The 10,858-nt window shown below is 54.7% G+C and overlaps 1 protein-coding gene across 3 annotated transcripts; it reads right to left on the reverse strand.

Annotated features, from left to right (window-relative positions):
- Window positions 1-5,995: 5,995 nt before the first annotated feature.
- On the reverse strand, window positions 5,996-10,704 carry LOC110353943 (uncharacterized). Of its 3 annotated transcripts, none has more exons than XM_072024325.1 (8): window positions 10,210-10,704; window positions 9,248-9,658; window positions 8,951-9,075; window positions 8,578-8,675; window positions 8,130-8,217; window positions 7,614-7,745; window positions 7,026-7,296; window positions 5,996-6,675 (listed from the first exon to the last, which is right to left on the reverse strand). In XM_072024325.1, exons 1-8 carry the CDS (start codon window positions 10,406-10,408, stop codon window positions 6,572-6,574), a joined length of 1,428 nt encoding a protein of 475 aa, XP_071880426.1. In that variant the 5' UTR covers window positions 10,409-10,704; the 3' UTR covers window positions 5,996-6,571. The 3 variants fall into 3 exon arrangements, 2 of the variants coding, with proteins under 2 accessions (XP_071880426.1, XP_071880425.1); XM_072024324.1 differs by having other exon boundaries at window positions 8,130-8,220; XR_011803755.1 differs by lacking the exon at window positions 10,210-10,704 and having other exon boundaries at window positions 8,126-8,217; window positions 9,248-10,172.
- Window positions 10,705-10,858: the final 154 nt, after the last annotated feature.

The following is a 10,858-nucleotide window of genomic DNA, read 5'->3' on the forward strand; positions in this document are numbered from 1 at the left end:
CCAGAAGACAGTTTTTTCCCCGCACTGCTGCTCCTCATGTGTCACCTTCCTTAAGAGCAGCAAAGCAGCACCAGCCTTTATCTCATTTCTTATCATTTTTTCCCTGATGGATAAAATAGTGACAAATATTGTTTCTCATTTTTCTCATTTCTTTACCACCATATTTCATCTTTTTTTTTCATGTGATCCCTCCGGTGGAACAACATGGCAGTGGCTTTCTTTCATTTCTCTTTTCCTCTGTTCTTCAATTTTCTGTCCAGTTTTTCATGTCACAAGCAGCAACATCTTTCCTTTGTTCCCCTTGGGTGGTTTGAGATTTCTTTGCTGTTTGGTTGGTCTTTTTTGTTGTTTTGTTTTTTCCTCTATTCCCTTTTCCCAGTGGATGAATCAACAGCATTTCTGATGCAGGGGGGCAGCCACAACCAGCCCTGCACCCAACACCCAAGTCCATGGCAGGAAAAAAAAATGGGACCAGCTGCACGGGGCTCCATCAGGGAACATCTCCAGCTGCTCAGATTCTTCCAGGGATGTGGGAACTGCTGATGGCAGCACAGAAATGTCTCACTATCACCTACAGGTCTGTGGGGACAAAGTATTCTGGTGCTCAGACACTGGGACAGGCTGCCCAGCGAGGTGGGTGATGCCCCAGTACCTGTCAGTGTTCAAGAGGCACTTGGACAATGCCCTCATCAATCTGATTTGGCTTTTGGATAGCCCTGAAGGGGTCAGGCAGTTGGACTAGGTGATCTTTGTAGGGCCTAGCCTAGCCTAGCCTACCCTATCCTAATCTTGCAAGAACTAGGGTAGAAAAACAACACAAGCAGCAGACCTCTTGTTGCCTGGTGTTCTCCAACACTGTAGGGATTTAATTAGCATAAATCAAACGTCTTCAGTTAACCACCATGACTGGCACCTCCTCAGGGATGGTGGGCACTGTTAGGAAAACAACTCTGATTAATCCACATTATCTGGGACCCATGGGAAATCCTTGCTAAAACCCACCCATGTCTCTGCTCAGCCATCATTACTGATGATGCGCTAGGCTAGGAAAAAAATGTCCTCACAGAATTCATCAGAAAGGTGAGAAATTGCCACTGGAAGGTAAGCATGGCTCATCGTCACTCTTCTTGCTCAGAATTGCCAGGAATAAGCAGAGTGCCTTACCCAGAGCGAAAGCAGACATCCCGGCCCCTTGTAGTAGATGTAGGGGTAGTAAATGGTATTTATTTGCCCCACTCAGCCCGGCTGGTGCAAAGCACTGCCTGCATCCAAATGCTGCAGGTTGGCACATTAAGGACACTGTCAGGAATTCCTCGGGATGCTGGGGGCTGATCAGCCAACAACAGCTGCTCCTGCCCACTGGAAGGGGGTCACAGAGTGGTCCCAGCCTGCAGCCGAGCGGTGCCACCAGCCAGCACAGCAATGTCCTGCACAGCAACAGGAATTGTTCTGCGTAAGCATGAAATGTGCCTAATAAATCCAATTACCCAGAAATTTAGAGAATTAATCAGCGTAAGACAAGCCTGGCCCTGCTTAACAGCCGTATCCCCCATTTCATGCCAATGATTGAATTATGCGTTATAAACAGAATTTGTACCCGGTTAACGTCAAGGAGGGTGGGAGCTGATGGGTGTGTGGAGGAACAGGAGGAAAGAGGAGCAGAAAGCCCGCTGTCCCCCCGGGGATCCTTGGGGCTCTGCCATCAGAGGATCAGGTCTCCCCCCCACCCAGACCTGAGCCCCCTTCCGAGAGCAAAATGCTCTTTGCTGCTCACTGGTTGAGGGGGGTTTAATAACTGAGTGGGTTAAAGAGAAAAAGGTGAGCAGCTGCAGCTCACCCTGATCATCCCAGATGCCCTAGAAATGGAGGGAGGCAGTATCGGCAAAAATGCTTCTGATTTAGTGGCATCCTCCAGAAATTATTGGAATTAGATGGTGGGCAGCAAATATGCTGTTAGTTAAGCACTACTGCACACTGCATTACTGTATGACACTAATTACTAACCAGGAGAAAAATGCCTCTTACGGGCTGATGTAGTCTCAGAATCATAGAAATTAATCAGCAAATGTTAAACGTACTTGCCTAAAATCACCGTGCTCCACACTCCCTATTGATTGGCTGGATTTAGTCGCGCTAATCACAGGAATGCATCTGATTAACCAGTATGGCCCTGGAATAGTGGGAATGAGTTAATTTACATAAGGCAAGTGCCGCTCCGTGCAGTCAACACCGACCAGGAGCTGTGGGTATTTCTCGTCATAAGCAGAAATTGTCTGCTTACCTGGCACTTCCCAGGAAAATGCTGCCATCAGATGGGACTAAAATTAACTGCCACCCCCAAAACCAGCATGAGCACCAGCTTGTGTCAGCACAAAGCAAACATACCTTCAATTAGCGCTTGCCTGTAATTCGTACTAGTGATGGGAGGCTTTACCACGGCCCCAAATGGCTCTGCCTGACCAGCACGGCATAAATAGGGAAGTCTGATGAGCACAGGGGGAAATGTATGTGATACATAGACCCAAGCACCTCGATCCCATTCCCTGGCAGTGACGAGCATTCCCTGGTGCCCTTTTTCTCAGCCAAGGTGCCCCAGGGAAAGCTGCAGACCGGCTGACCCCATCCTCCCAGCCCCACAGCAGGGATGCTCTGGCTCTGTGGGACCAAGCCAGAATCACTGCCCCAGCCACCCCAGGCATGGAGAAGAAGGACGTCAGCCTTTTCCTGCCTGGGTCACACTGCTTGTAGCTGCAACCCCTTCCCGTTCAGCACCCTCTGGCTTTGTAGCACTGGCAGCAGCTATCAGGCACCGGGAGAAGCTCTGCTAACGGCACACGGGAGATGCAGGCACTCACTGAACAGCTCCCCACATGTCTGTGCAATAATTCTCGCTAATTACCCTCACCAGCAGCTCCGGCAGACGGGTGGGAATGACATCTCCCTCGTGACAAATGCCACTGATTACCCAGATGGCTCCAGCCTCACTGGGACATCGTTAGCCTGACACCACTGCTCCTCACTGCCCTGCCTGCATCGGGAAGGACTTGTTCACGTGAGGTGGGGATGCCACCGATTACCCTGCCTTCCTCAGAGGGAGAACTTAATCAGTGCGAAGAAAATTCATGTATATCAGCCGGGAACTACAAGTATCTGCAATCCCCAGGCATTAGGAGATGCTCTCCATAAGTAAATATCTCTAATGGGTGAGTACTCTCCATAAAAACACACAAAATCACTCAAGCAGAAGGCAAGTAATCTTCCGGCTAAGCAGCACTGCTGTGGGTAGGCAGCTCCACTGATAGTAGAAAAACATCACATTTTCGAGTAGCAGCCTGGCCTCCGTTCATTTCCCCCAGGCATGAGCCTCAGCTGCACTGCTCGGAGGCTCGTGGCCTCCATCGAAGGCAGGGCTGGGGAGATCTCAGCAAAGGTCTGGTCTGGTCTTTTCTATCCTATCCTATCCTATCCTATCCTATCCTATCCTATCCTATTCTTTGTTCTGTTCTATTCTATTATATCCTGTTCTGTCCTGTCCTATTCTAACTATTTCGTTCTATTCCATTCTATTCTATTAATTTTCTAATTCTAATAATACCGGATGGAGATAACCATTTCTGTGCTTCAGGCCTTTCCTTAGCATAAGAGTCTCCCAAAAACACCCTCGGTCCTTTATTACTACCAATTCCACATCCATACTAATTCAGCACCTCCAGCTGCTGTTTTTATATCACTTTTTTTAAATGGTATTCAGCTATAACCCAGCATTAGCTTCCACACTGCACAGTGTGCATCACCGTTTCCAGGAATTTGGGAGTTTTCAGCACTAATCTTTCATCACAGAGACACTGATCTTTGGGGAACACCTCTTTACGTAGGATAACCCTGCCTGCAGAGGAAGACAGAGTTCAGCACAGACGCCACAAAACATCAAAATTAAAACAAATAAATAAGGAAATCGTTTAGGTCCATCATCACTCCCATGCACGTAGATTTCTAGCTGTTGGCTAACACACCGGCTACTTAGAAAAGCTTGCAAAGCAGTGGTGGCACTGAACAGACTTTAAATGTAATCGAGAGGAATTTTTCTTCTCTGCTGCCTCTGCAGAGGCTCCGTCATTACAGAGGATTTTCAAATAGGCTTATTATCAGCACATCCGGGCTATATTATAGGAGTCCTCTGTAACCCCCGTAAATTGCTTTTTCCGACCATTTCTGCAGGTGTAAAGGAGGTTGGGGCGTGCTGCTGCCTGCTGGGGGGCTGCGGGAGCAGGAGCCACCCTGCTCCAGGGTTTTGAACACAGAAAAGCCAAAAAGATGAAGGGTTTAGGAGCTCATCACACCTCTGCAAGGCTTTGTTACCCCGAGCAGGTAGGGAAGGCTTTTCTTTTTGCACTCCCCGATTTCAAAAGCAAGCGATGCCCAAAGAAGCATGCCCAAAAAACCCGGCTGCGCTCAGCGCCGGAGCTGGGGGTCCCGTGAGGCTGCCTTTAGCTCAGGTTTTCCCTGCCACCAAGCGGCCTGGAAGCTCAGTTTCAAGCAGGGAGATGCTGAATCCTGCATGAGGAGCGGTCCCAGGCGTTCACACGCCTGCCCTGCGCCTCTCCGGCTTTAATCCTGGAGCCAACATCGCTCCCGACACACGAGGGGAAGTCGAAGCACCCGAATGTTAAAAAATGGTCAAAACTGGGGAGAAAAATAAAATAAAGTAAAATAAAGTAAAATAAAGTAAAATAAAGTAAAATAAAATAAAATAAAATAAAATAAAATAAAATAAAATAAAATATAAAATAAAATAAAATAAAATAAAATAAAATAAAATAAAATAAAATAAAATAAAATAAAATAAATATTTCAAAACGGAAAAGCACAATGGTCTTACTCTACCCACTGCCTCTCACTGCTCATTAAGGGCACACTTTTCTCCCAGGCATGCATTAAATCAGGCCCCAGGAGCCCAGCCCTGTCCCAGGACCACGAGCTCTGCATCTCAAGGCAGATCTGCACCGTGGGTCCCATCTGAAAGGGTGCATCGCACTGCAGCGTGGGATCAGGTAAACAGACCTCAATTAGCTTCATGTAGCTCTTGATTACCTTTTTTTTTTTTTTCCCTGCAAATTAAGGCTGGGTTCGTGCATTTGCACTGGGTGGCAGCTGGGGAGGCCTGCCTGGCTCTGCACGGAGATGATGAACACAGCACAGAGCGGGGCAGCCCCCCCTTTTTTATAAAAAGGGGGGTTCAAAGAGCTCATTCCTAGCCCAGAGCTGTTTCTTACACCAACAGGTCCTCCGTGGAGAGGACCAGAAGAATATCCAAGGTCCTACTCTCCCCCGAACACCCAGCAATTTCACAACTTTTTTTGCACACAAGCCAACACTTTTCACCATGCAAGCTCCAAACCTCCCAGTGATCCTTCACCCTTTCCATCCATCATCCCCACCTCCTCGCAGCCCTTCCTGGAGAAGCAGGAGGTGAAGAACCAGCCCCGTTTGTGTGCCTCAACATCACTCAAGCCTGAGAAGTCAATGAAGGTCCCTCCGAGGTCAAAACCTCCATGCATGTAGCAGAGAGTAACAGCGATGGAAATGCTGCTGTGGCCACCCAGGGAGCTGGGAGCCAGCCCTGCACCAGGCTCCTGCTGAGGGATGGGTGACGCTCGTGTGCTTTGACCGGGAAGCTCAGGCTGCTGCTTGCAAAGGCATCCACGGGGCCTTGCAAGCCTTTGGGTTTTAATTAAAAGCTGTTCAGGAAAAAAAAAAAAAAAAAAAAAAAAAAAAAAAAAAAAAAAAAAAAAAAAAAAAAAAAAAAAATGTAGCTTTTACCACAATTCTCTTTGTGAAAATTAAAGAAAAAAAAATGCAATAACTTCAGCAAGGGCTGTGCATCATAGGTAATTTCAGAAACGTCCCCAGTCCAACATTCCAGAAAAAAATATAATGAAAAACACTTTTCTTTTAATTGGAAAGAAAGCATACAAATATTGCTGTTCTCATTCCCTCTCTTCCCCTGGCAGGAGGCGCAGCATAATCGAGTGCTGCAAGAAATTCTCATTTCCCCCCCCTTGCAAGGAGAGGAGCTCTCCTTGGACACTCTCCGGCAAATTAAGAACAGTATTTTCTCCAATGTGATGTGCCGAGACTGAGAAAAAGGTCTCTCCTCTTTCAAATGGAATGAAAGCTTTTAAACAGAAAAACAGAAATCCCTATTTTATTTTTTTTTTAATTGTTGCTGCCTGCAGCCATCCCAGGGCTGGTGCCCCTGCCTTGGCTGTGTGGCCACGTCCTGCTCGCCTGGGGACACCTGGAGCTCCAGGAGCAGGGGTAAAGATGCTGGTAAGGCTCCAATTTTGGCCTGGCTGGACCTGGTGGAGATCCAGATCCATACTGATTGTTGCACCCAAGACAAATGTCATCCCTCAGCCAGCAGTTCTGGAAAGGAGCACGGCCAGGAGGACCCGAAGAGAAGTTTTCATTTGGGAAGCTTTATGGGGAAAGTCCTGCAAAGGGAGGGTCCAGCAGCTTCACGGCTGGTCCTTCTGGGCACACACAGGGAGATGGAGCAGCCAGGGATGTCTCAGCACCTCCCTGCCCCAGTCCAAGTCCCTGTCACAGCAGACGACGACTCCTGCAGTCGTGTTTCCTCCTGCTGGGGCGTGGGGTGTCTGCTACCAGGAACCTCTGCCGCAAGGGAGGAAGAGCCAGAACTGGTGAGCGTGGTGGCACAGAAAGGGAAACGCCACCGCCAGCCTGCCTGAGCTGTGTCCCACGGCCACATCCCAGGGTTGAGGAGAGCAGAGGAGAAGCAGCAGAGTGGGAAGAGCCGTGTAGGGACTCCAGGTCCAAGCAACCCAGAAGTGGACTCCCCTAGGACCTCTGTGGCCCCACCACCAGCAGGTCTCCCCCCACCAGCAGGTCCCTTAGCCATGATCCCCGTGTCCCTTAACCCCACATGATGGCGATGGGATCTGCCCAAAGTCCCTAAGTTACAAACAACCCCCCTTGGAGTGCTGGGCAGCAGAGCTCTGCACCTTGTGCTTGGGTGAGGCTGTGACGGGGGGCGAGTCCCTTGTCCCAGGCTGTCCCCATTCCTCCTCGCTTGCTGCGGTGCCCAGCTCTCCTCCCAGGACTTCGGGGTGCTCCAGGCTGCCCGTGCGGTGTCTTATCCACCTGCAGCTCCTGCAGGCAGCGCTGGACGTGGTGCAGGAGCCTCGGGGACCCAGGGCCGTGCTGCCGGAGACCGGGCGAAGTGCTCGGGGACGGGGAGGTGGCAGAGCGGAGGCGAGGACGTCGGCTCCATCTCTGCGCACAGGCAGCGTCTTCAGTCCCGGTTCAGATGGGACTGGGGGGACAAAAAGGGGAGATCCCACCCAGGGAGGTCCCACCCCACACCCCGCACATCCCTGCCTCCCGCAGAGCACTTATTTGGGCCAGCGAGCAACTGTGGCTGCTCTCCAGTTGTTTTTATCCAAAGCCCACCCTCCCTGTGGCACTGCCGGGGAGCAGGTCCTGCCCCAGAGCTACCAGCTCCCACGGGGCCGTGTCCCTGTCCCCACCCGGGGCACAGCGGAGGTGACACAATCACTGGGTGCTGCCACCACCCCTCTCCATTCCCTGACCTTCTCCACAGCCTCCTGGAGCTGATGAGATGCGGTCGCCTCCTCCTCCCTCAGCAGCACCCGGAGCTGCTCCAGGGTCTCCAGTCGCTGCCGCAGGAGGGAGCGGGTTCGATGCTGCAGCTCACGGAGCCTCTGCATGAAGAGAGGGGTCCCCAGCCCGTGGGGCCACCCCAGCACATCACCCAGACCCAGCAAGGTATTTCCCACATTCAGTCCCCCCGATGCAGGCTCAGGCTGGGTGGGAAGCATGGGTACGGAGGCGACCAGCATCGTGCCAACACCACTGCCCTGCCTGCACCCCGAGGGACCTCCCAGCCCAACCAGCCAAGCTTGGGTACAGCCACAGGGCTGCTTTTCCCCACGGATCCTCTCTCTTTAAACTGTTTTAGGAACTTGGCCATACCCCGACACGGGACACGCAGGTGGCTGGGTGAGGGGCTTGGCCTCGACGAGGGACCCGTTCCCTCCCTCCCCTGGTCTGTCCCACGCAGCCCCAGACCCACGGCACGCACCGACCTCCTGCAGCTCCAGTTTCTCGTCTCGCAGAGCCGACGTTGCCCTTCGTGCCTGCCCCGTGCCCCCATCACGGCCTCTCTGAGAGCCCCTGCTGAGACAGGACCCCCCTTCTCCACCTCCCACCTCCTCCACGCAGGAGCAGCTCCGCACTTCCCTCCCCGTGTAGCCGCAGCCTTGGCCACCCCAGCCCCTCGCCCTGCTGTCCCCGAGCCCCCCGACCTGACCCCCACCCTGCTTTACCCAATTTGGGGTGCCCACCACCATCTCCAGGTCCACCTGGTCCCGTGTCCATGCCAGCAGCGCCCAGCCAGCCCTGCTGCAGGGACAGCATCACCCACGTCCCCACCGGGACACCCCAGAGCCCACCCATGGGTCTCTGTGGGGTTTCAGCCCCATCCTCAGGGCTGTGGCTCCAGCCTCAGAGCAGGATGGGTCCCCGAGGGCTCACCTGCCTCTCTCCCCTTCTCTCCAGGTCCCCCGAGCACCAGCTCCCAGCTCTTGAGTCCCCTCCTGGCTCCTCCGCAGGGCCCGGCGCAGTGACACCAGCTGGAGGGATGGAGGTGGACATGCTAATTAACTTGATGAAGGTAACGACTTTCACGATGACGAACTGTTCTTGAGTGCTGGAAGGTTTTCCTTCAGGTCTCCATTTGCAGTTATTCGTTTCTTTGATAAATGTCCCCACGCCGACCCTCCCTATGGCCACCAACGAGGTCTCTGCTGCCAGATCCTGCGTGGGACTCGGGGACGGGGACATCCCAGCCGTGTCCCCCCCCACATGGCAGCAGCCACCCCAACCACCCCGCTGTGCCCATGGGTACCTTGTGGGACAGGACGGCTGCCAGCCTCCCGCGCTGCCCCTGGGGCTGGACAGGGCAGGACACGAAGCTCAGCACCTTGGAGTGGGGGCTGCATCTGCCGGAGGGTCCCGCTGCTGCCTCGGTACCTGCGGGACCACACGGCGTTTTGGGGGGACACCATAAACCCCATGAGCAAGTGAGGGCTGGTTCCTGCCAGCGCATCTCCTGCGTGGGCACCCCAGACCCCTTGCGCCCTGCTTGGCCCCGGTCCCCCCGTCCTCTTCCAGCCCCTGTACCCCGGGGCCAGCCCCGACTCACGGTGAGACGAGCGGTGAGCTCCCCTCTGCTTGCTGCCGCCTCCTGTCTTCTCCACTGCGAGGGCAGTGTCCCCTCCTTGCCACCCCCAGGTAGCTGCTGGCTGCTGATGTCTGGTCTCTGTGGGCTTCCTCCTGGGGTGTCCCCTGCTCCCGGCCCCACTCCTGCTGGCTGAGCTGCCTGGGGGTCTCCAGGGATGTCCTGTGTCCTCCTCAGAGGGAGCCAGGCAGGGTTCCCCCCAGGGTTTCCCAGCAATGATCTGGCTCAGCCTGGAAATCCTCACTCCCAGGGACTCCAGGCTCTCCCTCCTTGTCACCCACGGGGATGTGTCCCGCGAGGGTCCCACGGAGAGGGACGCATCCTGCCCATCACCGTCGTCCTCAGTAGGGAAAGAGAGGGCCTCGTCCTCCTCCCCTGTGGAGAACACTGCGGGCTCTACCATGCCGTCCCAAAAAGCAGCAGCCAAGTCCTCGGTGCACACAGAGCTGGAGCTGCTCCCATCGCCCCGACACTGCCTCCAGGAGCCACGTCCCGCCGGCCCTGCGGAAAGCAGAGCACCCTGAGCCTCCCCAGCCAGAGCCCGACCCTGGGCTGCTTCCAAAATAGAGACAAAGAAAACGCTGCTACATGGCTTTTTTGGGGGTCAGGCTAATTTTTCAGGCACCGTGCAGCAGCACAGCTCAGCACAGGGTGTGCGTGCAGGGTGCTGCAAGCTCCACTGCTGCCACAAGGAAGCGACCGCTGGGTGTGAGGTTCCCAGCCCCACCGTGCCCTTGGCACCAGCGCTCGCCCCTCCAGCAACGTTTGCATTTCAGCCACGGGATCCTGGGGTGCCCTTTTGCCCTCTAGCATTTGCTATTTTGGGCTCGGTGGTGCGCTGTTGGTTTATTTAAATGGTGACAGCTGCGTAATGCTCTGCGCAACGTCCTTACCAGAGGGCTGCAAGGATCCCTGTCCCCACTCACCGGCCATCCTGGAGATGTCGAAGGCATCGGGAGAGGTGCCGCGGGCTCTGCTGCGTGCCCCAGTGCCCTGGGGCTGCGGGTGGCTCAGGGCCGGAGCACCCCAGTGTTGGTGCTTCGTGGTCTCCTCCAGACCCCCACACCTCAGCTCTGCGCTGCGCAGCTTCTGCCCTCGAGGTCCCAACGAGCACAGATTGAACATGCCAGGAACGAAGCAGCCAGGCTCACCCACCTGCTGGAGCTGAGGGCCAGGGTGTGGGGACCCTGCTGGCCCCTCACCCCGCTGCCTGCACCCAGGGGGTTCCTCCCGGCACGGCACGGCACCGGCACCGGCACGGCACCAGCAGGGCTGTGCGCTGTTTTCTGTCACCTGGCAACCTCCCGGTGGCTCGGCCAAGTCTCAGCCTGCCCAGGGCTTCCCCTCCCCATCTCCTGTCCCGGGGCCTCCTCCCTATGAGCCATCCCCCGGGACTCCTCTCCCGTCCCTCCCAGCCTGGTCCTCCTCCCCTGCACAACCTCCGCTGGGCCATCTCCCTGCCTCCCCCAGCCCTCCTGCCTCCCTGGGCAACCCCTTCCCTGCTCCTCTTCCTTCTCTGGGCCACCATCCCTGGAGGATTTCTTCCCCGGGGCCACCTCTCCTGTCCCTGCTTAC

The sequence above is a fragment of the Anas platyrhynchos genome, chromosome 16 (assembly GCF_047663525.1).
Source record: "Anas platyrhynchos isolate ZD024472 breed Pekin duck chromosome 16, IASCAAS_PekinDuck_T2T, whole genome shotgun sequence".
Taxonomy (NCBI): Eukaryota; Metazoa; Chordata; class Aves; order Anseriformes; family Anatidae; genus Anas; species Anas platyrhynchos.

Excerpts from the sequence above, each read along its gene's own strand:
- LOC110353943 (XM_072024324.1), bottom strand. The coding sequence starts at position 10,408 with ATGTTCAATCTGTGCTCGTTGGGACCTCGAGGGCAGAAGCTGCGCAGC. Across the intron at positions 9,659-10,209 it reads CGACATCTCCAGGATGGCCG|GGGAGGAGGACGAGGCCCTC; the intron begins GTGAGTGGGGAC and ends TGTTCTCCACAG. Across the intron at positions 8,676-8,950 it reads CAGCCGTCCTGTCCCACAAG|CTGGTGTCACTGCGCCGGGC; the intron begins GTACCCATGGGC and ends CCATCCCTCCAG.